This window comes from Canis aureus, chromosome 1 (genome assembly GCF_053574225.1).
Source record: "Canis aureus isolate CA01 chromosome 1, VMU_Caureus_v.1.0, whole genome shotgun sequence".
In the NCBI taxonomy this organism is placed as follows: Eukaryota; Metazoa; Chordata; class Mammalia; order Carnivora; family Canidae; genus Canis; species Canis aureus.
Window position 1 is genome coordinate 36,689,732 of NC_135611.1, and position 27,834 is coordinate 36,717,565.

Below are 27,834 nucleotides of genomic sequence, written 5' to 3' on the forward strand. Positions count from 1 at the left end.
ATTGATGTTAGACACATTTTTTTTTTATGTTAGGGCACATAAGAAAGATAGTCCTTTAAACTAGAGCGAGAGGATGATGAGTTTCATGTATGATTTTAAGAGTTTATGCAATTGCTACCAGTGAGAGAGAGCTGGATAGGGTTAAATATTAAGGAGAATGGAAAATGTTTCAAATTGCTACTGGGGGCAAGCATGAGTCAATAAGACATGAGTAAATTGATTGCTATATTGCCACAGGGGTGGATCTGAAGTTAACTGGCAGGGATTTGCACTTGCTCAGTCACTTTGGAGTTAAAAGACGGTGGATATAGTTGAAGGCCAAGGGAATGAATGATACAAAGGCATTAATGATACTGGGATACCAGGATTGCTTTGAACTGTCCCCATACTGTATAAATCCCAAAAGAAGTTGAAGAGGTTTGTTCATTTTAAAGAAGTAGGAGTAAGGATCAGGCTTTTTTCCAAGTTAGAAATTTGGAACCGAATAATGTTTTGAGTTGAGATGAGGTCTGAGGTTTGAACTTACCCCTGTGTGTGTGGCTAATGTGGAACATGAAGAATTCTGAGCTGAGATGGCATTTAGAAGATCATAGTATGTCTCTAGAAATGACAGGTGATAGCTTGTCTGGCCACGTACAGTCTAAGAGGAGAGTGGATGGGCACATTGGTTTTCATTGATGAGAAGACTAGGGCTCAGGGCAAAATGCTGTAAACCTCATTTATTCTTGGCCTTGGTGGGGGAAGAGATTATACAGCCCATCATGGAGAGGAAGGTAGGGGAGATATGGTATCACAGGAGCATCCAGATTCGTCAAAGGAGAAGGTTTTGAAGCCACAGTTATGAACAAGATGTAGTAGAGTGTGTTTATACATCAAAGGGCACAGAGTCCATGATAGTGGGGAAAGAAAGGTAACTAAGCAGAGACTGTGTGCATCTGGTGAGGGACAGTGGTCCAGGAGAGAAGAGAAGAAATGGGGAAAGGTAATAGGATACTCGCTTGTTGGCAAATACAGGTACAAGGAACGGGAAGGGTGAGCCGGAATAGGAAGATGGTTTGAGAGGTGTTAGCTTAGGGAGAAGAGATGGGATGTTTGCAAAATTTTATTGCTGAAAAAGTCAGCAATGTTAGCTATTCCCAGCATTCAAATTAATGGAGTGGAATCATTACAAAATTCTCTGCTTATATGCAAGGTTTGGGCAGGACTAGTTTACAGCTGACAGTTTCATTGAGATTTTGTTAAGAACAGTGGAGGACAGGAAAAAATGTATCTCTGTGGGAAGCAGCTTGTTACATTAATAACACTTAAAACACATTTGTATTGTATTTTTTAAGCAAGTACGTGTTACTTTCCAAGCAACAGATTCAAGCATATTCTTGCCAATATTGATTAAATATATGGGGAAATAAACCAAAGTTTCATATTTTCAGCATTTCTAGAAACTGTAGAAAAATCTATTTTCTTACAAGAAAAAACAAAAAGTTTCCTTTTAAAGTTAAAAGTGAAATCACGTCTTTTCTTTCCAAACTATATGTTGTTAGCAAGAATCAAGCATGAACAAAGGGAAAAACTAGAATTAGTTGTTCAGTCCAGTTCCCAGCATCAGTGTATTTGTAAGAGTATAAAAATCAAAAATAAGAAAATGCTGGTTCATTCTTTGGAAAGCTCTACATTGTGTTAGTGTAGTTTGTTTTTGGCAGTCTTGCTTCTTCAGATGAGACTTGGGATGTTTGCCAGCAGACTAAAGATGCAGCATCATTGCAACTTCTCTGACCTCAGCATGCTGAAGTAGCTTTTCAGTTCTTGCTCACCTTACCCTGTGTTCCCAGTAAGTTGAATAATTTAGAGAGTGTCATTGGCTCTTAAGTTGAGGTTTGGACGATATCCATTTTCCTTTGGCTGCCTTATTACCCTACTTATTTTTGACCCCATGGTGATTCTGTTAATGCTAATTTTTTAGTTTCATGTTTTTCCATTAGAACTTGAAAGACTCCAAGCTTGTCTGACTTATTTCATCCATTCATGGAGTTCAGTGTATCTGAATTTCAACTTTTGACATCAGTGAAACTTAGCTCAATCCTGAGAAGTTTTTTTTGCAATTAAAAAATATATTGGAACATCTTTAAGATAAGTCCTGTGATAATGATATACTCCTTAGAAGTATGCATATACCACTTGGGATTATTGACTTCTGTGTTTAAGAAATAAATCTTTCTAATGATGATGCTGTTTAATAGTGATTTTTGCACTTGTGCATAATCCAAATGGTAGTGTTTAATTATTCTACTCATGTGCCCAATGACTGTGTTGTTTCTTATATTTTTGGTTTTCCTCCTTGTTTTTCTCGGTCAAAAAGTTACTCATTTTTGTAGTTAACAGTTAAAGCTCTAATGTTAGGAGTATTTGTTAAAGAATTAGAGAATATTGCCACCCAAGTTATGAGCTAACTAGAGGAATTTGGGGAAGATTTTAGATAAACATGATTTTGCTTATTTATTTGCAGTTGTTTTGGTGTTTTGCTAAAATTGCTAGGTAATTAGAAGTTGGATGTTTTGGCCTCGGGCTTATTTGACATCATTGTGAATAGTCCCTTTTACGTTTTGCTTTGTGGCTCTTTTGTGTTATTAGGAGGAATTTTGTGAGCTGAAGTAGTAAAGCAATGTATTCAAGGATCTAGTTGACTATAATACTATGAGAGTTCACATTCCTAACTTCTAGACTTTTTTGTACTTTAGCCTTGTAGCTCCTTGTAATTCACATTAATGAGAAGGACAAGACTCTCAGTCACATATCCATGTTTTTGAAGTTCAATAATACATAGATGTCAGCATTTACAATAAGAATATACAGTTTAAAACATGAACAGGGATATATATAATAATACATATGGATTTATATGTAGATATACAAACACAAGTGAAAGATAACTCTAAATTTGGTCTATATGATGTCTATATTTGTCCTCAATCAAGGAATAAAATGAAGGAAAATTTAAAATACTCCCAACTTTGGCTTAGAAAATAGACCTTGAGTGAAAAATCATCTGATACCAGCTTGCACAAAAATTTTTAAGACTTTGGTAAGGAGTTACATGCATAGAGTTACCCCAGGGTAGCTTTTGTAATTCAGCAACATGTTTTTATATTTTATGCATTCATTTGTGTTAGTCGGTGTGATGCAAGTTGAGAGCTAATTACTTTTTATTATCCAAATAAGTTTTCATCATAATCTCTGTGCTACTTAATAGCAGCATAGTGGGGGGAAGTATAATTTTGAGTATTCACATGCCCACTTGTCTATGTAGGTTTAGTTTTAAAATGTTTTTCACAATGACTCAGCTTCAATGAGCTTTCCAAAAATGACAATTTGAAAGACAGTCCTCATTTGGATAAGTGAGTTCTTATGTGCTTATTAAAAATCAAGCCAGAAGGATTTAGGGGAAATGGCAGTAGAAGTGGCTTTAGAATTTTTCAAAAACTTTTGTCCTTGTCATTTTCTTCCCATTTCTAAATCAGTTACATAAAAAGAGAGCAACTAGATAATAAAACTAAACCCCTGGGCAACATTTACAATAAAACTAGGTAATAAGATATCTGCAAAATAAATCTGGTGCTGACAAGCCACCATCAGCCACAAAACCTGCATGAAGATACTATTATCTCTAAAAGGAAGGGAAAGGATGCAAGGTGCGTGAGAACTGGAGAACCCTAAAACAGACAACAGGTATTTAGTGGAAAGCTCAAAGAGCTGGTTTGGGAGCAGAGCTGTGAACCTAGAAGTCACCCAGAGAGGAAGATCTGAAGGTGCTGGGGGTGCTCTGAGCTTCTGGAGCCCTTAGACCCAACCCACTAGGGCTTCCTTCCGGTAAAGAGCCTCAGACTAGATAAACTGCTAGGAATGACACTAACATAGCAGGTCAACAGAGATGAAAGAAATGATCTAGTCCAAAGTAGGGCAAGGGAATAGGACCAGGAAATCCCCAAACTCAACTGCCCTATTTTTGAATACCCCACGATAGCAAAAGAAGAAGGAACCCTATGAAGTTAGAGAAGGTTTCCTGAACTGTACAAAGCTTTCTTGAATTAGGAATATTAATTTCACAACAATGACAAAATTCAGCAGCAGAAAGTATCAAGATCAAATCTCATGTAAAGCAATTATTAAAAAAAGATAGAAGAACCAAAAAATATAAGTGTAGTAAAGCCTACCAGAAATATGTGCTCCTTGAACAGGTCAAAGGTATAACCCACCATTGCAAAATAAGCTTAAGAAAATGATCCCACACATAAATCAGAACTGGAAAATCTTGGAAACGATGTGATAGAACTCAGGGAAGAATTAGAAATAAAAGAAAAATCATTTCAAAAATTAAGACTAATTGTAGTCTTAATAAACAGGAGAGGTAAATATTTTGAGAGAAATAGAAGGTAGATAAGAGACAAACTCTGAAAGTTAACAAGAAATGAAGAGAGCAATATGAAATATCCAAGAGAAAATGACAGATGTTGAAGATAGGAAAAAAATTGAAGATATGCTGGGAAAATTGGACATCCACATGCAGAAGAATGAAACTAGACCACTCTCTTTCACCATACACAAAGATAAACTCAAAATGGATGAAAAGTCTAAATGTGAGACAAGATTCCATCAAAATCCTAGAGGAGAACACAGGCAACACCCTTTTTAAACTTGGCCACAGTAACTTCTTGCAAGATACATCCACGAAGGCAAAAGAAACAAAAGCAAAAATGAACTATTGGGACTTCATCAAGATAAGAAGCTTTTGCACAGCAAAGGATACAGTCAACAAAACTAAAAGACAACCTACAGAATGGGAGAAGATATTTGCAAATGACAGATCAGATAAAGGGCTAGTTTCCAAGATCTATAAAGAACTTCTTAAACTCAACACCAAAGAAACAAACAATCCAATCATGAAATGGGCAAAAGACATGAAGAGAAATCTCACAGAGGAAGACATAGACATGGCCAACATGCACATGAGAAAATGCTCTGCATCACTTGCCATCAGGGAAATACAAATCAAAACCACAATGAGATACCACCTCACACCAGTGAGAATGGGGCAAATTAACAAGGCAGGAAACCACAAATGTTGGAGAGGATGCAGAGAAAAGGGAACCCTCTTACACTGTTGGTGGGAATGTGAACTGGTGCAGCCACTCTGGAAAACTGTGTGGAGGTTCCTCAAAGAGTTAAAAATAGATCTGCCCTACGACCCAGCAATTGCACTGCTGGGGATTTACCCCAAAGATTCAGATGCAATGAAACACCGGGACACCTGCACCCCGATGTTTATAGCAGCAATGTCCACAATAGCCAAACTGTGGAAGGAGCCTCGGTGTCCATTGAAAGATGAATGGATAAAGAAGATGTGGTTTATGTATACAATGGAATATTCCTCAGCCATTAGAAACGACAAATACCCACCATTTGCTTCGACGTGGATGGAACTGGAGGGTATTATGCTGAGTGAAGTAAGTCAGTCAGAGAAAGACAAACATTATATGGTCTCATTCATTTGGGGAATATAAATAATAGTGAAAGGGAATATAAGGGAAGGGAGAAGAAATGTGTGGGAAATATCAGAAAGGGAGACAGAACATAAAGATTCCTAACTCTGGGAAACAAACTAGGGATGGTGGAAGGGGAGGAGGGCGGGGGTGGGGGTGAATGGGTGATGTGCACTGAGGGGGGCACTTGACGGGATGAGCACTGGGTGTTATTCTGTATGTTGGTAAATTGAACACCAATAAAAAATAAATTTATTAAAAAAATAAAATAAAAATGAAAATTCAAGAAAAACTTTATTCCCCACCAGAAAGGAAAAGGTGAAAAACTATGTACCAAGAGTATATCACATGCCTGAGAACATTGACTCAGAATGACTGATACTATAATATGTTCTGATAAAATTGCTGGATTTTAAAGTCAAAGAAAAAAAATCTTCCAGTCATAAACAAAAGGAACAACATGACTTAAAAAGGAAAGAAGATCAAATAATAGCAAAGCTTCATATGAAAAGGAAAATGAAAGGACTTTTTTTTTTTAGAAACTCAGGGAAAAAGCATGTGAGCCAAGGATTTTATATTGAGAAAAACCAGCCTTCTACTGTCTAGTAGGACACAGGAAAATTATCATCAACATACAAGAACTCAGGTAATATTGGTCCTATGAGCACTTCTTGAAGATTTATTAGAGACCAGGCTTCAGACAACCAAAATAACCAAGGAAATAACATCCTAAGAATAGGTAGAGACCATTAAATATATTGTTACCTGTAGAGCTTAAACAAAGTGGGGCTAACTGGAAGGGGCTTCTACTGGCCAAAGGTAAGACAATTTGATCTCCAATAATGATAATAATTGCAAGACCCAAACCCATTAAATATGTTAAAAAGCTATGAGCTCATAATAACATGTGAAAATAATTTTAAAAATTGGTTATGTTTGGGGGATAATAGGAAACCAATGTGTTACTGCAGAAATTGGTCAATAAAAGGGAAAATCAAACATGTAATCCTGCCTTTCCTGAATAAACTATATTCCTGAGTGTGCCAAATAGCAGACAAGGGGACATGTCTTTATATAGTTATTTCAATTAATAAATGAAAATGAATGATAGAATTAGGATGTCATCATTTTGACATCATTTGACATCATTTTGAAGCCCCCATTAGATTTTCATTTCACATGAAATCTGCTAGGATCACAAAAGAGTGATAACCAGACACTACTGATAGTCTTGCCAGATCACACCTGAAGTTGATGCATTCTCTGGATCCAGCTGCCAGTTTGCAGGATATCCAAAGGACTGAGGAGCATGCTGAACTGCATCAAACATATGCCATCCGCAAAGCCTAGCTAGGTCAATTTGCCTGTGTTTTCCAACAGATGAACTATAAGGAAATGGCAAGTATGGAGGAGAATCTACAAAGTGAGTTAAAATATATCAGATTTTTTTAAATGAACTACAACACATAGGGATAGACTTTGGGGTGAAAAATTTATTTTTTTAAATACAAGATAGTTGTTGCTTATAAAAAATGAGGAAAATGGTTATTATGGAGACAACAGAAGGGTGAACAGTCAAGGTTATTGCTAGGTGGTCAAAGAGCAAGAGATTTTAATTTTTCTTTTTTCTCTCTCTTGTATTTTTCCCCCTAATTCTGCTTACACTAACATGTCTTGGACATGCAATTTAAAAGTTATAAAATGAAAAAAAAAAAGTCATAAAATGACATTTCAATATAAACTTGGTAAAACTCAGCTTAATGGGTAGCTTAATGTAGTAATTAATAGTATTTTAGTAGATGGCTATGGGCTCTTTCTCTTACAAAACCTAGAACTGTTGTGTTTTTCTAGGAGAAGGGATATAGTGCTGGTATAGTGAAAAAGACCCAGGCGTGCAAGAGCAGCTTTTTCATTACTGACTTGTAGGTCTGAATCCCTGCAAGCTTTCAGAGGGATCAAAAAAAGTGATGCTAATCTCACCACTCTTGATGGTAAAATGAGAATTAAGGAAAGCTGTTTATAATGTGCAGAGTTCTATGCCTTTATGTTACCCTTGTCTCATATGATGAGATGTGCAAAATCTTTTGTCCTCCTTCTTTCTTTTCTTATAGCAATAAATAAAAACCTGGTCTTTCAAGAAATACTTGATTAACTTAAAATGTGGGATAATTTGTGTAGTAATGAGTGATTCATTCCATTTCATCCTCAGATCATAATATCAATAGTTATTTGCTTAAAAAAGAAAACGAACAAAGCATTATACCTAGCATGAAGATTGAGTTGAATTTGATTATATTCATTACGGTAGGTGGGTGGTCTTCCTTTTTGCTTTTTACCAAACTATTGCTCTAGTGCTTTGAAATAGATAGATATTAGCTACTGTCATTAGATAGCAAATTAGACCAAATATGTAAAAATATCTTTTAACTTTTTTTTGGTGAGAAATAGGTTTAAATCATTTTCTTAGCTCTCCTTCAACTAAAGAATTACATTTTGCTAACCTGAATAGAACACCTAGTTCTTGTGGGATGAATTACTTTCATTTTTTCTTTTAATATTGCAGAAAGTTTATGGCATTAGTGAACTCAGTGCCTTTAGATTATAACTATTGGTGAAAGCTTTTTTTTCTCTTCAATATGAAAATTGATGAGGAAACAAAAATATGCTTTTTCTGTATGAGAATGCACTCTTTTTTTCAAATATTAAATTTGAACATTATCACAAATTCAAATTTTTTTTAATTTATTTTTTATTGGTGTTCAATTTACTAACATACAGAATAACCCCCAGTGCCCGTCACCCATTCACTCCCACCCCCCGCCCTCCTCCCCTTCTACCACCCCTAGTTCGTTTCCCAGAGTTAGCAGTCTTTACGTTCTGTCTCCCTTTCTGATATTTCCCACACATTTCTTCTCCCTTCCCTTATATTCCCTTTCACTATTATTTATATTCCCCAAATGAATGAGAACATATAATGTTTGTCCTTCTCCGACTGACTTACTTCCCTCAGCATAATAACTTCAGCCCCTGCTATAACTTTTGGGGAGGCCAGTAGGTGCTTTTTATTTGTTTCTTTGTATTTTTGTTTTGTGGGAGATGAGTTTTTTGTTGTTGGTGGTAGCTGGTTGGTTGGTTGGTCGGTTGGTCAGTTGGTTTTGCTTTGTTCTTCCATGTCTTGAATGTATTTAGTTAAAGAATGTTAGATGTGGAATTGGACGTGTACTTTTGGATGATGTGTCATTTTTTTCCCAAGCAAAAGTTCATGTTGAAACCTAAATATAGATAAGCTAGAAGAACATTATGCTAAGTGAAAGAAGCCAGTCACAAAAGACCACATATTGTATGATTCCATTTATAAGAAATGTCCAGAATAGGCAAATCCATAGAAACAGAAAGTAGATTAGTGGTTGCCAGGAGCTAAGGAGAGGAGATAGGGTTAAGGTGGGAGTGGGAGTGACTGCGAATGGGTACAGGGTTTCTTTTTTGAGGTGATGGTTGCCTAACCCCATGAATATATAAAAAGCACTGTATTGTAGACTGCCCTGGAGGAGGCAGGCAGGGCAAGTAGCGTGGTACCTTGCTCACATGGCCTTTTCTCCCACTACCCCACTCAAGGACTGCCTGAATTGAAAGCCTGGGTACGATTTGAAAACCACAGGGCTAAGTGGTAAAAACTTTTTTATTCACAGCTGGATGTGGAGCCGGAGGCCAGTACTTCCTTATCTCCCTGTATATTAACAATGTGTTAAGAGCAGACATAAAAATAAATGGAGTCATAAATGCTTATCTTTGCATAGGAGCCTTCTCTTTCTATTTCTATCATGGAAAGCTTCTTCCCTTTTTTTCTTTTTATCAAAACATTCAGGGAGAACTTACCTATAAATGTAATGATCTGCCGCTGTGAAACCCATTGCCAGAGGTCCAAATGTCCTTTTACAGTAGGTGATGTGTCCTTTTGGCTTTATTCTCAGTCCCAGACATTCCTTCTCTAAAAATTTCCTTGTTTACTCCCAAATGTTATTCTGCTTATTTTTCCTGTTCTATCTGGTTAGATCTTAGGACCTCCAAGCCATTGTCTCTCTTAGCAACACTTTCCCCTATGGAGCGCCTTGGATTCTTTTTCTTTTTGCTAAAAGCTTATTTTCTATACTTCTTCTTTGTCTTTGGAAGGATCTGTACCTAAATAACTATGGACATTATATAGTTTATTTTGAGTTATTCAGAAAAAGATTTGACATGGGTCTGATGGTAAGGCCCAATGATAATGTGAGTGGTCCTTGCTGTGCTTTTTATTTTTTTATTTTTTTTAGTAAAATGGAAATTGATGAACTTTAATTATAAATAGCTTGGGCTTATTCCTCTCTTCTCTGCAAGCCTAGAGAATCAGAAGTTCTCTTAATTGTGTGCTAGAAGCAGACACATGTAGGTAGAATGAGAGCAGATGGAAGGCAACAAAACCACATAAGGGCTGACTCAGAATTTAGTTGTTTTAAAAAATAATTATATTTTTTAAGCTTCTGTTTGCAAACCAAGTTTGTATGAGTCCTGGGCATGCTTGTCATGAAGGAAAAGACTGACTGGGGAGTGTATTTAGCACTTGTTTTGTTATTATCGAAGCGTTCTCTTCGTTTGGTTTTGTAAAGTGATAGGAGTGAGGTCTATCCAGGTTTTTAGACTGAATAGCCAACTGGGAATCAGACAAACAAGGTTTTAATTTAGTTCTCTGCAGGTATAATAAATATTTTATATTCCTCTTTAGAAAGACTAAAGTTGGTGTCTGTATAACATATTGCAAATAAAAATTAGAATTGGTGATAGTAAGAAACTGAAGCTTTGGGAACAGTTCATGGGATGGGAATAAGGGATGAAATAGGGATAGGTTTTGGTCCACCTAACCCTAAATCATCATGAAATGGTTAAGGAAACAGTAACATGACAAATTAAGTCTGTTTCAAAAAATTATATATTTGTATAGTTGGGAAAGACAAACTCGACAATATTCCTTACAATATTGTCACCCTGTTCATCTCTTTTATTTATTACTTTCTCATTTTCCAGACATTAACATATGCTGGCTCGTGTGAAGTCAGTAGGAGCTATATACTCACCCTTACTTACTCACCTTAGTTAAAACCATATTATATGAATCTTTCATCATGCCTAAACACTTAATAGCAATTGCAACTCTTTTATTAATAGGAAGCAACCAGTAAAATTACCAAAACTAATTTTACTTTTTGGCCTAGTTTTTTAAATATTGGGGAAATGAGCTAGTTACGGTTTATTTTCAACAGAAAATTTTAAAAATTATGAACTGATTGCTGGATATATTTAATAATAATGAGTCCTGGTTGTGATTTCGTGACATGACTTGTTATCCCAAAAATACATAAAGCTACTGAAACTGTTGATTTATATCTGCTCAAATTTTATTGTAGCTAGATCTCTCCTTCCATTTTAATGAGAGAAGTATAATTTTTTCAACTTCCTAGACAACATCTGGGGAAGATGTACGAGACTTCACAAAGGTGCTGAAGAATAAGTTCAGATCAAAGAAATACTTTGCCAAACATCCTCGGCTTGGCTACCTGCCTGTCCAGACAGTACTTGAAGGTGACAACTTAGAGACGTAAGTTTAATTTTAATATTAAAACTTCTTTGTACTCTCTTCTCTGACATCATCTGTTATTATGTCAGAGACACAAGAGAAATGATCTGATACCAGAAAGAGTTTGTGTTTTGGTAAAATGTTTCATTTTTAAGGAGGTAAATTGAACTTAGAATCAGTCCTCATAACATGAATTTTTACTGCTTGCTTTTGACAAAATACCACAGGTAAAATTTTAGGTTTAATTTTGCATGTATTGCTCTATCTTAAAAGTATGTATTACTGTGTGTTCAACCTTGGCCTTGGTCACCTCTTTTCCTCTTAAAAATACTTAAAGTAAATTGTGTTATATGCTGTTTCATGATTTTATTTATTTTCCATTTTTCCTCCTGTAAGGATATTTTGCTATTTCATGTAGTATGTTTTACTTATTTTACGTTTTTAATGTAAATTTATTAATAATTTTGAATTTCTTATTTCAGATACCTCTGTGCTAAAATCTCATCAAAATCTTATATTTCTAACTTTTGTCTTGAACATGAAGTCAGCAAAATGAGATAGCTTTATATGAGACATAAAACAGACAAAATTTCTTCTAAGTATATAACTTGAGTTTATAAGCATAAATGAAACACAATCTCAAGGTAACAAAATTATGATAGCATTATAAGGAAAAGAAAAAATAACAATTCATAACCTGAAATGAAAAGAGAAAGAATTTTTAAAGCAAGCCAGAAGAAATGCAAGAAGTAACGTTAAATTATTAAACAATTACATATCAGGATCAAAGCAGATCTGATTTTAAGTCTTTGAATCACTTTTTTAAATCTCAGCCTAAATACACCTGCTGAGGCAATTTTCTTATGCTTGAATCTTGGGAAAAATTAACTTTTATTGCTAATCATTAGCAAAGTGCCTAGTCATAAAAATAGTGATGTTCTAGTTACAGAAAGATACCCTCCCAAATGACTACAGAAAAGTTGAGGTGTGAAGTGTGAAACTTTCTACATTCTCCAATAGAGAAAATTGTAGTGAGATACATAAAATGTGTGTTGAATGCAATCTTTGTGAAATCCGTCTTTCTTTAATCTTCAAAATTCAGTTCCTTTTATTGTGTGTACAAGAGATGCAGACAGCAGTCATGGTCTAGTATTATAACAGTCCACGACTCAACGATGTCAAAATAGAGGGATAGACTATTTGGGCTGGATTTTCTTTCCATATAGATTTGCAGACCATTGACTTTGCTGCATTTGTGTACAATTGTATGTATTTTTTGTTGATTTGTGGAGCTTCTAAGAAGAAGAAAGACCACAGCCAAAGCACAGTAGATATTTGATCCCTCTATAGAGAATAAGTCCACAACAGTATATGTTGATAGATCTCAAAATACCACACACACTTAAAGCATACAAAAAAAATTCCTTTTGATAACTTTGCTTGATATCAAACTGTGTACACTTAAAATATTATGCCTCCTGGTTATTTTTGCACAGTACACTTCTGAACAAATTTTATTGGAGAAATTTCAGTTTAAGGAGAGCTATTCATTTACTTTAAATCCATAAGAAAAAGTCGATTTTTGGTTCTCTCTTTGTTTTGTGGGTATATTTTTTTCCTTTTCTTCAAATGGTTATATGGTGCTACACTCTTGTTCATTTTACTATCTAACATATAGTTTAACTGCTGAACACCTCATGATAAAGGCACAATTTTACTTCCCTTGATATCAGATCTAATTAACCTTCAGAATAGCTAGCTGCCTGAAGCACAGAATTATCACATAGTGCTTTTATTTACAAGATATTTTTGATAGGCTTGTACTAGTGATGTGCCTTTCATTCTTAGGATAAACCATTGGCATTTTGTGTCCCAAAAGTCTACATCTTTCATATGAATCGTGCAGGCAGATCGATCTTTTATACTCCTTTTAAGCATTTTGGGTAATTTGCCTTTTAATGTCAAAATAATCATTGACATCAATCATCCTATTCTGAGTGACACAGTTAAAGTGAAAAAGAACAGAAAAGCATAGCAAATAATTTTGTGCTATGATTTTTGGCTGTAATTCTGAATATGCTTCATTTCATCTTCATATTCATCATGAACTTACCAGCATTTCCAGGGAGAGGAAAACAAGAGAAAGAATGGAAGTAGTATAAGGTTAAATCAGATGCCACAAGTTGCTTTTTGAAAAAGATTTATGAGATAGAGTGGGTAGGCTTTCTTCTTTTTTTAATTCTAGAATGCATTCTTAAAGTCAGTATAGTTCATTTTTCTGCTGAGCCCTTTCCAGTATAGGGCCACTTAATCTTCTGGTGTAACAATTTATGTGAGTGGGTAGTAAAGTTTGATTTCATTTATTCTCCTATTTGTGGGAGAACATTGGAGAAAAACCAGTCAAGTGGTAAATGTGTTGAAGTTATTTATGAAGCTGATTAGAATTTCCTTTTGCATCTTTCTCTTTCATCCCTGCAAAATGTAGTATCTTATCCCCTCTCCAGTAATTATACGTGCATACATAAAGGGAATTTATGAGAAAAATGAGTCATAACTAAAAGGAGCTAAACAAACCCATGCTTAGGTTTATTCAATTAATTTAGTAACTGTGTGCAAGAGTTTTCAAAAAATAAATAAAAATAAATGAGTAGAATTCGATTAAAGACTTAACCATTGAAAATAAACCTAAGCAAAAGTAATTTGAGAATTGGGAGAGATTATTATTGGCTGCAAGGTAGGTTGGTTTCCCTAAAGAGTAAAAAAGTAAAAATGGACACTTCTGCCTCGTATTGGTTGAAGTGGAATGGATAAGTTTCATGGTCCAAGTGTTGTTAAGTGTAACTGTGATTGTAGGAACATTGGACTGGGAGGCAATGACAGCTAAGCTGAGACCTAGAAGATTAATAGGGCCAGACGTTCAGGGTTTTTCGTGTGGGAGAAGGAGAGGGAGAGTTTCTAGGCAAGGGATGTATTTTCAAAAGCCCAGAGACCCAAGATCGTTTTTGGAAACTGGAGGGAAGCTGGGAAACATGGCAAGAAATGAGAGGGAAAGGGAAGCAGGACCCATAGAATGAAGGGCCTTGTAAGTCATGCCAAGGATGTTTGGATTTTATCCTGAAAATAGTAGGGAGCCTTTGAATGTTTTATATGTTAGAGCACACTGGGAACCCCACCTACTATGGTGCAAATGGGTTGAAGAAGGCAAAAGGCTTGGAAGCCTAAAGCATTGAAAGAATCATGAAGTTCTTCAAGGAAAGAGTGGATTATATTTCAAAAGTATATTTAGTAGAGTCTAATTCATTGCATATTAGTGTACGATTAAGTAAAACACCGCATTCAGTCCCTGCTTCTGGAAAGTAGGGATGGGCCACATTATGGACTGTGTCTTATTTTGAACCCTCTTTTAACTATAAACTCTATGCAGTGGGGATATTGCCTTGTTTTTGCCAGAATTAAATGAGAAAATTTATCACTTAGCCTTTGTCTTCTACAAATCAAAATACTTTGAAGTTAATGAAGCCTAAAGCTTGATTTTTTTAATCTTTATTTCTTTTCTTAGAAATGTTCTCAATATGTAAGAAACTTTCTTTTGAGAACTTCCGTTCAGCTTTATACCTCTGCCGTTCTTATCTTAGTTCAATGAATCACTTTTGTGCTAACTGAATAACTTCACAAGAACCAATCATGCAGTTTCACAAAGCCTTTCCGAGTTCAATTAAGATCAAAAATACATATTCTTTTTGGACTTAATGTTTGCTGCAGATGTCGTAGTTACACTTGAATTTTAGAAATGCTCTCTTGAGTAGCTACTGTTTTTTGGAAAGTGTATAACCAGTCATTCACTTGACATTTAACATCCACATCTCAGAGTTAAGGAAAGGTAATGACTATTGAGTAATGCTGTGTTGTTTCATTGTCGTAACTAGCAGGTATGTGGATGATTAAATCTATTTACAGATATTCTGACAAACACAGTCTGGATAAATGCCTATTTTTGAAAGTAGGGCTTTGTATTTTCTTTTTCAGCCCAGTAAAATTCCCTTCATCTCCTTTTAATCTTTGCTATTCAGACATTAACTTGTACTTCCCAGTAGAAGCTAATGAGATCGTTAACTTTTTCTTAAGTTTCTGTGTATAATAGAAATACAGGATCACGTGGATCTAGAATAATTTAAACATTCCTTCTTTGTTTCTGTCAACATGAACTTGTATAGGAGACTTTTATTTATTTAATTAAATAGAGAACTAATTTTCCTTAGACTTTTAAATTCCCACATTCATCAGTACTTCCCCCCACTCTCCTAAAAAAAAAAAAATAGGGTTTTTCATTATGTTCAGTTGTTTTCAAGAGATATTTCATGGAGACTTGAGGATTTCTGGGCAGTGGTTGAGGTTGGAGGGTCCCCAGGGCTCGGAGTCCATACTGAAGGATCAATCTCCAGAGTCAGGCCCAACTCAGGCAGAACATGTTTCCTTATCATTTTCATTGACTGAACTTCTGGAAGAAAATATGTTTGAAAAAAGTATAGCATCATGTAGTCACTTTCAGCTTTATTGATAATTTGAAGTTTTTTTGGCTGGGTGTAGGAGAGAGAATCTAAGTAGCATCTTTTTGCAAAAAAATAATCTTTTTGCAGTGTCTCTGGGAGGAGGGGATACTTTGTGCACTCTCGGATTTGCATTTTTACATTTAAAACCGGACAAAGAATCAGAAAAGAAATCTCATTTTATTGCAATTCTGCCATTAGTGTTTAATGTAGTCTTTGGAATTTCTGACCAGGTTTCTTCAGGAAAAATAAAGATCTGATTGCATCATCCCTCACTATATTATGGAACATTATCTTTAAAATTATTTCATGTTTTCAAGCCATTTTAGCACATTTTGTTTCCTTTTTTCAATGAGACTATTTAGACATGTGTTTGCTATCCTGTAACAAATATCCTGTAATATCTGTGAAAAGCCCCTCCAGGCACTTGAGTACACAGCATCTTCTCTAGAATAAACAGGGACTTCTGCTACTTTTGATTCCCCGTGGTGCACCTCAGGGCAACCAAACGTGAGAGTGGAAGACAGTGGAGAATGTCCTCCCCACCCCACCCCCCGCCCACTGCTTTTGTCTGAAACCGCTCTCAAGTGCTAGCTCTGTGACCTCTGTTTCCCTCTCCCCCTCTGCAGTCCTGTCACACTCATCAGCATGTGGCCGGAGCACTATGAGTGAGTATTCACAGCTCCATCTGCAGGAGTTGGTACTCTGATCTGTGTCATTAGCATGGGGGTGATTATGCAACTCTTGAGCTAAAAGAATAGTCTGCCTCCTGGGTAACAATCCTCATGGTTTGTTTGCATGGCAAATTCACTATTTAACTAAGCTAACATTCCTAATAGTAGCATCTATCAATATTTGGGCATAAAACTATTTCTTTGCTTTTTCCTTTATAGCCCATCACAGTCTCCTCAGCTGTTTCACGATGACACCCATTCCAGAATAGAACAGTATGCCACACGGTAAGAGGCTTTGAGAGGAGTCCTCTGCTGCGCTGCCACCCAAAATGTATCTATTTCTGTATGAATCCTATGTCATCGACATGCCTTGATTTGAGAGATGTTTTGCAAGAGTCTTGACTCTATTTTATTTGGAATCTGGGCTCTCATCTTTCCATGTTGTGATTTCCAATCTACCAAACACCTGCTGTACATTCTATGAAGAGTAAATCTCCATGGGATGTGATTATTGACCTCATTAGAATCCATATGCTAGACAAGCAGGATTTAGATAATGTAACTCATTTCGATGAATGAGAGTAGGAACAGAAAGTGTTCTCAGGAGATGGTGCACATGTGAATTAAAACATGTAATTAAATTTATGCTAATGCTTTCTTAATAGAGGCTTATTTTAGAGTCCTTAAACAGTATAGAGTATAGGCAGGTTTTGATGGCATGTACAAACTTTCAGAAGTGTATAGAAGTGTCAATGGTGCTAGCAACTAGCTATTCCTAAAAAGGTTAGTTCAAGTATTGTATAAATAATAATATATGAGCTGAGTCTTGGCCAGATAGAATTTCTGGAAAAAGGTAGGCTTAGACTAATGAAAAAGCATACTTAAAAGCAATGAACTGAGAAAGAACATGGTTTGTTTAAAGGAGTGAGGAGTCAAGGAACAGAAGCCAAAATCCAATAATGAAGGCCCACTTGCTAAGGAGTTGGATTCTGTCCTCAGGTAAAGGGGGAGTCATAGTGAGTGTTTAGACAGGAGAGGAGCATAATCAGATTTATGAGAATGGAGACCCACTGCAGGGTGCAGGAGATCAGTGAGGAGCCTAAGTTAATTAGAAGTCTATGTAACATGGTAAAAGATGAAAGCCTACAAGCTTTAAGGCAGGTGTGATAGAAACATAACTCAACATTAGATGTTCTTTTAAGTTCCCAATCTTTTTAGGAGACCTAAAAAGACCTTTTCATATTTTGTCACAATTAGGACCACTTGAGAACAACTAGAGACTGTAGCACAGTTGACCATGCTCTGTGGAACCACATGAGGGAACGTCTTTATTTTCATTTTTCAGGCTGGCCCAGATGGAAAGGACTAATGGATCTTTCGTCACTGACAGCAGCTCTACCACAGGAAGTGTGTAAGTAAATCATGAAATAAGTGGTGCCTGGGGAGGTGAGTTCTTGTGTCACGGCTGTCGGGAATAATCTTCATTGGTGGTGGCTCTGAATTTTGATCCCAATCAAAATTGATAAGTGTGGTTACAAAAATGTCTAGACAGATTTTATGCTTTCAAGCCATGAGAATATAAATGGGATATGTTTATTTTGTTTCATAGAAATTAATGAAAAAATCCTGTATTTGCCAACTAATTTGCCTCAGGAAGATTAGATTGTTCTATTTAGAATTACAGGTATAGATATTAATTCCATTTGTCGTATATTTCTTGTGGATTTAACAAATGTATTTCCACAGAATACATGCCCTTCTATAGAATCCTCTTCCTTCTGCTGGCTCACTTTTTCTCTATAATCCCTGCCATTTAACAACTTTGAACCACACAGGCTTGGACATATTCTCCCCATGCTTCATGGAAAAGTGTTATTTCTTCTGCCAGTATTTTATTATATTAGCAACCAGGAAAAGTCTCGTTGACTTTAGAAAAATACTTAAAAAGACTTTCTAGGCAAATTTTTTTTAAGGATTGTATGTATTTATTCATGAGAGACACAGAGAAGGAGACACAGGGACATAGGAAGAAGAAGCAGGCTTTCCGCAGGAAGCTGGATGTGACTTGATCCCAGAACTATGGGATCATGCCCTGAGCCAAAGGCAGATGCTCAACCACTGAATCACCCAGGGTCCCAACGAGGCAAATATTTTATCTCTGATCATCCTACTACTATGTGTCATCTTGCTTTGGAACTCTTCCCTTTTGCTCCCCCTCCTTGGAATTAACATTTTTTATTTTGTGTGATGTCTAAAAGATTTCAGTAGTGTCAGGTTTACTTGACTTAGGTAAATTCACTGTTGTTTGGATCTGGTGGGAGCTGGAAGGCAACCCAGGAAATTACAGAACATAGTGCTCAGGTGTTTTATACTAAAAAAAAAAGACATGGAGAGAGCCAAGGAACAGTACCTGAAGCAGTCTACTATAGACTCCCTATCAATATTTCAAAAACTGTTTTACTGTCCATTAAGCTTACAAATAAAAATGTCTGGAGGTTTTTCAATTTTAAATTTCAAACATTAGCATGTTAATACTTTACAAGAATAGAGTAGTGATTTATACATTATTATTCATGTGCTATGAATATGAAACAATTCCCAAATCAAGATAATAGCATATTTATAATGCTTGTTTCATAGTTAGCTACTAGTATGTATTTTATAAAAAGCAGTTAGATGACTTGAGTATTCCCTAAATCAATGTAATTTCCACAAGGTTGAATTCGATGAAATAAAAAATAATAATTAAAACCAAAATAATTAAAACCAAATTTAAATTATTTAAAATGAGTTTGTCACGCCCTGTGAATGGAGGAAAGGTAATGCTCAAATTTAGTACATCCTACTTCAAGGATTTTAAACTCTATTTTAAAATTTAACACTGATGTCTGAGAAAAAGTAATCAGATGACTAACAGCTGAATACATTTTAATACACTGTCATTAGCTATATTAACTCATTCATCTGTTCAAAAATATTTATTATATACCTACAGTGCAGTGGTGTGCTAGAGCCAGTTGTTACCTTTTTCCCAAAGTTCGTAAGCTGTTCATTAAACACAGCCATTTATAGAAATTAATTTGTATACACTTACAATTAAATAAATTAGATTCAAATGATAACAAAAAAACAAACCCCATCATGCCCTAGTTATCTACTTCATTTTACTATTATCTATGTTTTCTGGGGTAATTTATTGTATTTGTCAGTTGGTGTTCCACTGTGTATCTTTTCCAAACTCTACTTTCAGTAAAGTCATTAGCTTGAAATTGGCCTTGGTGAAAGTATTTAAGCCATAGAAATTGCAAAAGCTACAATTCAGGGCCTTTTTATTCATTTATTTTCTGGAAAGTTTTTTTTTTTTTAAATAAATTTATTTTTTTAAAAAAATAAATAAATCTTTTTTTAAGATTTTATTTATTTATTCATGAGAGACACAGAGAGAGAGAGGCAAAGACACAGGCAGAGGGAGAAGCAGGCTCCATGCCAGAAGCCCGATGTGGGACTCGATCCAGGGACCCCAGGATCACGCCCTGGGCTGGAGGCAGGCGCTAAACTGCTGAGCCACCGGGGCTGCCCTGGAAAGCTTGTTAAATCTATCAGCATGCCACTGCTACACACCCAGTACTGTAAAAGTCTACTGTAACTACTGTCAAGTAAGACTGTAAGTACTGTAACTACTTACTGATGTAAGTACTGTCTCTATGAATCGTGCTGGCTAGAGGAGAGTCCATTGATGTTTCTATAGAGGAAGAACATGGGAAGGGAATTTTTTTTAAAAAGATATATTTATTTATTTTGAGAGAGAGAAAGCACACAAACAGGGAAGGGCAGAGGGGGAGGAAGAGAGAATCAGACTCCCCACTAAGCAGAGAGCCCAATGCTCAAGCCCTGGACCCTGACATCAGGACCTGAGCCGAAACCAAGAGTCAAATACTCAACCGACTTGATAGACAGATTAATGACCCCCCCAAATAACTTCACATCCTAATCCCTGTAAGCTATGAATGTGCCACTTTATTTTTTTTATTTTTATTTTTTTTCATTTTATTTTTTTTTAAGATTTTTTTAAATTTATTTATTCATGGAAGAAAGAGAGAGAGAGGCAGAGACACAGACAGAGGGAGAAGCAGACTCCGTGCAGGGAGCCTGACGTGGGAATCGATCCCGGGATGCCAGGATCACGCCCTGGGCTGAAGGCAGTGCCAAACCGCTGAGCCACCCGGGCTGCCCAATGTGCCACTTTATGTGGCAAAAGGGACTTTGCACATGTGATTAAGTTAAGGATCTTGAGATGGGGAGATTATAATATTTCCTTAAGCATTTCCGTTTTAGCCAGTACTCTTGACAAAGTAAGTATTGCACATCCTACCATAAATACCTTTTCTCCCAGTGCATGGAACCTTACAATGAGGATGCTTCTTACCTCCTTTGGGCTAATGACTCCTCAGAATTTGTGATGGGAGGGTTAACAACCAAGCCCCAGTGTTTCTTTCTCTGACTGCCCTTCTGTGTTTCTCATCTAATAATTGAATACCTTGGATCACAAGATACATGAAGACATCTTCACTGCTCTTATCAGGATGCTGTGCTGTTCTTTCTTTGCTCTCACCTTGTTTCCTACACCATCTTACTGTGGAAGCAGGAAGTATGCCACATACTCTAACCTTGGCCTTCTTTGGAAATTTCGTAAAGCTCCAGTGTTGAAATGGTCATGACACAATCCTGCGACTATAGATGACAGACAGTTCTCTATACCACTTGACAGTATTATCAGCTTGTGAGCAAGGGTTCGGTGGCTTCTTAAGGAAGCCTTGGCTCTTTTGCTCCAGTCTGAGGTCTGCCTTGAGGCAACCAGCTTCAGAATATTAGCAACTTGTATTGTTGTTGGCTAAAATGAAAAACTAACCCAGAATGACTTAAGCAAAAGAAAAAAAAAGTATTAGCAAATTTCTAAAGTACATTTTAGAATTTTTCTCATTCCTGAATTCCCGACCTTTCCTCCAAGTTCTTTTGAATGGTGGTTTTGTTATTCTAATAGGTAATAAAAATATTAGGTTTCTCTTAACAAAAGGTATGATTCAAAAACAACCACCATCTCTCCCTCCATGAATAGCATATTAGGAGCCTGGCACTGCTCTAAACACTTTGCCCACCTTTGCTTATTTAATCCTCATAGGACCCTTGGAGGTGCTATTCTTGTTTCTGTGACTGCCATTTTACAGATGAGTACATTGAGGAGGCCCTGTGAGGTTAAGGAGCTTGCCTAGGGTCTCGCTGTCAGTAAGTAGTGGGATTCAGACCCAGGCAGCCTGGTTCAAGACACAGGCCCTCCTGACCACTCCTGACCACCTCTGACCTGTTGCTCCTCCACTGCGTGGGAAGGGAGGGCTTCCCAGATAGGAGCACTGCCATAGGGGCAGGGATGAAGAGGGTCAGAGCATCCACAGTCTTTGAGTTCATCACTTTCCTTGGCCCAGACTTGTCCATTCTCTATCCACACTTCAGCTTCATAGTGCAGACCTAATTAAAAGAGTTTGTAATTCACTACCTCCAATGCTGATCTCCTAAATGTGGTTTGGGATGATGTCAGCAGTGGGTAATAAAAGAAATCTTTATGCTTTCAGGTGTGAATTTTGAGATTTGAACCTGTGATTCTAAGTTACCCAAGGTCCTTTTAGTCATTTGTGTCTTCAAAAGCAGTCATCCTACCCTGCAGTTTGAGCCTTTCTCTGTTCCTCAGATTGGTCTATGGAACCAATTCCCTGGCTCCCGACAGTGTTCATCTTCGGTGAAGCTGGTTAATTAGCTGCTTCGTTCCCATGCATCACAGGCTGCTGCCTCCCCAACCTAGACATGAGTCAGTTTCACAGCTCTTCCCCCACACAGACCCAATTCTCAGTGCTCCCTTTCCTCCTGAAAGTCTGACTCTGGATGATTTAAAAAGGTGTCAATTTTGAGGATATTAATTTTCTTCGAAGGAGGAATTGAACATCCATGACTCAAACAGAAACAGGAGCCAGGATAGTCCTGGGGAATCTCAGTAGCAGGAACTCAAGGATAGATCCTTAGGCCACTGCCATCAGGATGTCTCCCTCCATCTGCTATCTGCCCTTGAGTGACACTATTTGATGTGGAAAGATCAAACTTGGGTATGGTTTGCACTGGCATCGCTGTTTGCACCTCTGAATCCTGGAACAGAACAATCTTTGAAAGGAAGGAAATTATTGTTATTTTTATTTATGTCTTACCTACTTTCAAAAGGTCATTGAATGACTCACAGTTCTTTTGTCATCTGATATGTACTAATTTTGTCATCTAGATAGTATTTACTATGAGTGACTTAAACATAATATAATTATATTCCATTTAATGGTATTTCAGTGGTGCAGACTTATATTTTTGCAACCTTTTCTATTTTAGTACTAATGACATTTAAAGGCCCTCATTTGGTACTTCATATGAAATCTGTATTGAAAGGGTATACTCTTGGTTTTTACTACATATAATTAAGAACTTGAATGTATTTATTTTTGTATTTAAGTTTTAGGCCTAATAACCTTGAGAAACAAGGCAAAAATTATATGTTATACATAAATGATTTTTTTTTTTTTTAGAAATTGCCTTATATCCCTTTCAGATGCCTTAATGAAAAAGTGTAATTATGGTGGTGATTATGGTGATTACAATAATAAATTAAACCGTCAGCTCCTCAGAAGAAATGACGCTTGTAAACATGTCAATGTTTACAATAGAATGTATCTCAGATCTAATTTTGACTTGTTTGTGTGTGTATTTGTTTCACTGTGGCTAGTCCTCAAATCTTGAAAACAAAAATTTAGTTGGTGTTAATATCGAGCACTGAGTATAGTACCTGAGTCAGATAGTTGCTGGAATGAATGTTCTAAGGGCATCAGTGGTCTGATGGTGTCTTGTGACAGGGGAGGAGGTCTAGCTAGGATCCATTATCAAGTCATAGACCCACCAGAGAGCTTACGGGACTTGAGTTTTCCTTTAGCTCTTCCTGTCCACATTAAATATTTTTTTTAACTTTTACTTTTAGTCCTTTATTTTCCCTTACGTGAATTGTTTATAGGAATCATATGACTGTTTTTAACCAAAGTGAGGGGATGCCTGGGTGGCTCAGTGATTGAGCATCTGCTTTTGGCTCAGGGCATGATCCCAGTTTAGGGATCAAGTTCCACATCAGGATCCCTGTGAGAAGCCTGCTTCTCCCTCTGCCTGTGTCTCTGCCTCTCTCTGTGTCTCTCATGAATAAATAAATAAAATCTTAAAAAAAAATAAATAACCATAGTGAAATCAGTTTACCTCTTATTTATTGCAATACCTGAGATTAGTATCTCCTTTTGTTTTATTTTGCATTATTCTTGCTTGTTCTTTTTGCGCATTTGCATGATCTGGCTAGTCACATGCATGGCTGGGTTAGGACTCTAGACATTGCTCCTTAGCCTTTTGAAACTGGATATTATAGAGAGGCTAAACCTTTTGCAAGAGTGACTGTTTTGTTTGATTTCTGGTTGATTGCTTATGATGCTTTATCCTTAAAATATAGAAATTTCATGAGGGTTTCTCTTTTGTTTTTGTTTGGGGGGGGATACTCAGTCTTTCTAGTTTCCATACTTTTTTTGTCTCAGCCTGAGAAATATTTACAAAATGTTGTGTTATACTCTTACTTTGCTATTACTTTATGTCCACTGTATCTTTATACTTTTATTGTTCCTCTCTATGTATTAGTTCTCTATTTTTTAATCCTCTCTTACTTTGCCTTCTCTCTCCACCTGAACTAGATAAAATGCCTCCAAACACTGGCAATGATAAAGATCACAGACTTAAAGTCTTTCCAACCTTAGCAGCTAATTGGTGTTGCATCATGTTGATACATTAGCCTGTAGCCAGCTTCTGCCCTTCATAACAGCTAGGGTTAGCCAGGCGCCTGGTGGCTCAGTCAGTTAAGCATCAACTCTTGATCCTTTGCTCAGGTCTTAATCTCAGGGTTGTGAGTTCAAGTCCCATGTTGGGCTCTACACTGAGTATGGAGCCTAGTTAAATAAATATATAATAGTTAAGTTTAGGCTATTGACCATATATTTCCCATCAGGAAAATGGCCACCTGTCACACATACCCTTGCCACATTTCTATCTGATTTAGCTACATGTGCAGCCCAGGGGCTTTTAAATGCTACTGCTCTGCAGTGATGCCATACCTATTCCCTCCTCTTATCCTCATCCTTCTAAAGTTAGGAATAAGCATGGGATTCTTCTAGAAGCTACTTTGTTTTTCAGCTCACTGCATTTTCTCTGGAAAGGTCATCAAAAGTTGGTGCCATAGCTTATTTCAGTCTTTATCCCATCCATGTTCCTTATTTCCAGTTTCTCACTGAGTGGTAAAGGTCCTACTCCTTCCCATCTGAAGTTGATAGTAGAAGGATGTGAGGTTAGATATTGATGTTTATATTGTGATCCTAAGTAAAGTGTATGACCTTTATTTTTGCTAAATATATGTCCACACACACTCTCTCCATGTAGAACTTTGAGAGAAGGAGAGGCTACCAATTAAGGAAGCAAAAGATATCAATCAGTAGTTTATCTGAACCTTTGCTTTGGCTGTTCTGCAGGCATAACACTCATCTTTCTCTTTTGCTTCATCATATCATTCTGCTCTCAATGCTCAGGACAAACCTTTTCTATGAGTTCACTAATTCTCAGAGGCAATTTCAAGTCCCCTTTATATCACATAGGAAACTGTGATCACACAGTGTTGCAATTTCAAATCAGACTCAGAAGAATCAAAGAGCTTACCTCGTATCAAGTGTTGCTCATTAGGCACAGGGCACAAATAAGAGGTCCCAGACTGCCCTCACAGCTCACTAGGTTCTTTCTGACTGCGTTAGGGTATGCTCTGACCCCAGTGTGACAAGACGAGGTCTCTAAAGCGACATTTGCAGTTACATCACTTTCAGAGGAGCTGGTTCATCTTGAGATAGCTCCATTTTATACCCTAAGAGCTACATGTTTTACATGTTTTTCTGAAGCCCTATCCTATAAATCCATAGATTCTAGGATTTGTTTACCAAACACTATCAAAACAGACCAGGTCCAATCTGCTAAAGTATATATTCCACAGCTAGAGCATCCAGCTAGCATTAGCCAGGAGGTCTGTCCTTTCCATGACTATAGAGAGATCCAACTGAATCTCCCCATAAAAAAAGAGAAGGTCTTCCAGGCATGCTGCTGAACATTTCCTTCTCAAGATTGTATCAATTTTGTCTATTTTATGATGCTTCTGTTTCTGTCAGTTGTTACATTCGACCACATGATCGATATGTCTGATTCATTAGACAAGTAGTTAGAAAAGTAGGAGAGTCTAAGTAACTGTAGTTTCTTGTTTTAATGCAAAATGATTGATCCTAGTGAAGACATGCTGATAAATCAAGTAAAATATCTGCAGATATTTTATAAATATCTACAATCATAATTTTTGCTATGTCTTTGGATGAAAGAATCTGAGGATTATATTCTTCCATTCTGTGGGTTAACAAAGCATGACAAAATGGCTTTCAACCAAATGCTAAAGACGGTGAAATCAGCTTAGGCCTTAGTCCATTTGTGCTGCTTTAACACAATATTATTGGCTGGGCAGCTTAGAAATGACATTTATTTATCACAGAGTTGGAGGCTGGAAGTTCAAGATCAAGATACTAGCAGATTTGGGGTCCAGTGAGAGCCCTCTTCCTGGTTCATAAATGGCTTTCTTCTCACTTTGTCGTCATGTGACAAAAGGGGGAAGCCATCGCTCTAGACTCTCTAAGGACACTAATCTTGTTCGTGAAGCTCCACCCCCATGATCTGATCACCTCCCAAAGGCCCTGCCTCCAGGTGCCATCACACTGGAAGTGAAGTTTCCACATATGAATTTTGGTGATATACAGTTTATTTTTAAGTCTTTTAATCTACTCTTTTGGCATTCAATTACTGATTATGCCTAACATATCTTTTATATTAACTGTTTAAGTAGTGTACCTTCTTGGATACTTCTGCTGAGTAGAATCTCTTCTAAGGTTTGTCATATGTACATGTTAGCCTAAGGCAAAACAGGAAATGGTGGTATGTAGAGTACACGTACCTTTTAGATAAATATCTTCCTAGAGTTTTAGAGGTACATTAGAGGGATTTTGAGCTTTAAGGCAAACCTGGCCCAGCAGCCATCCCCATCATCATTATTTCTATTTCCCTAATATCCAAAGACATCCATACCCACATGGGAGCCTCCATATGTGTGTGTGTGTGTGTGTGTGTGTGTGTGTGTGTGTGTGTGTGTTTTGTCTCCCTAGGGAGGACGAGCATGCCCTCATCCAGCAGTACTGTCAGACGCTTGGAGGGGAGTCCCCAGTCAGCCAGCCCCAGAGTCCAGCTCAGATCCTGAAGTCGGTAGAAAGGGAAGAACGTGGAGAACTGGAGCGGATCATTGCCGACTTGGAGGAAGAACAAAGGTGCGCCCAACCTGGGAGAAGAAGCTAAGTCCCCCTGGGCAAACTTCTGAAGGGAAATTCTTTAATAATAACTTCAGTATGATCCCTACCCATTCTCTTTTCAGAGGTGTTTTCTAAGAAATCAAGGTGGAGTCCAGGTTTTAGAGGAGACTAATAAACTGGGACACTGTGATCACACATGTGAGGGTTCCTGGACCGTGTCTGTCAGAACACTTGCTTAAAGCTATAGTTTTGTTCATGCGTACTCATCTCACTGTCAAGAAATGTTTTTAGAAAGAATGTTTCTAGAAAGAAAGAAGTAGCCTCAGTTAAATCTGGAGCTCGTGGGCAGTTTCAGAGAGAAGACGATGCACCCAATGGTAATTCCAATTTTTCCTTCTCTGCGTTAGAAACCTGCAGGTGGAATATGAGCAGCTGAAGGAGCAACACCTGAGAAGGGGTCTCCCTGTCGGGTCACCTCCAGACTCTGTTGTATCTCCTCACCACACGTCTGAAGACTCGGAGCTCATCGCAGAAGCCAAACTCCTTAGGCAGCACAAAGGGCGGCTGGAGGCTCGGATGCAGATTTTAGAAGATCATAATAAGCAGCTGGAATCTCAACTCCATCGCCTTCGACAGCTGCTGGAGCAGGTAGAGTGTGTGGAACTCAATGTGGCACCCGTGCCCCCCACCCTCAGCTCCGTCTGTCTCGGGGGGTGGTCCCAGCTTCAGCAGAGAGGCTCCCCTACAGCCTCTCACCTCCGTGCTTAATTTAGGCTCTTCAGATGGAAGCATCATATTTTCCACAGGCTCAAAAAGTGGGCTTGCCCCACTTAAAATGGAATTTCCCATTCTTGTATAACCCTGAAATCTAACCCAGTTCTGAATATTTAAAGGGAAAAGACCCTGTAACATACATCTGCATAAATGACATGTGGGAACTCTGTAGAGACTAAGGGGAAGGAAGCCATTGGAGCTCTT

At 37.2% G+C, this 27,834-nt stretch overlaps 1 protein-coding gene across 11 annotated transcripts in view; it reads left to right on the top strand.

Moving 5' to 3' along the window:
- Positions 1-27,834, top strand: part of UTRN (utrophin) — a 505,421-nt gene that overhangs the window by 463,109 nt on the left and 14,478 nt on the right. For 9 of the 11 annotated variants that reach the window (XM_077895925.1, XM_077895964.1, XM_077895934.1 and 6 more), the window contains 6 exons: positions 11,027-11,163; positions 16,319-16,357; positions 16,583-16,648; positions 17,709-17,774; positions 26,716-26,874; positions 27,264-27,504. In XM_077895925.1, coding sequence (XP_077752051.1) covers positions 11,027-11,163; positions 16,319-16,357; positions 16,583-16,648; positions 17,709-17,774; positions 26,716-26,874; positions 27,264-27,504 — 708 coding nt within the window. The remainder of the gene's footprint in view (positions 1-11,026; positions 11,164-16,318; positions 16,358-16,582; positions 16,649-17,708; positions 17,775-26,715; positions 26,875-27,263; positions 27,505-27,834) is intronic. The other 2 variants (XM_077895971.1, XM_077895945.1) reach the window with 1 other exon arrangement.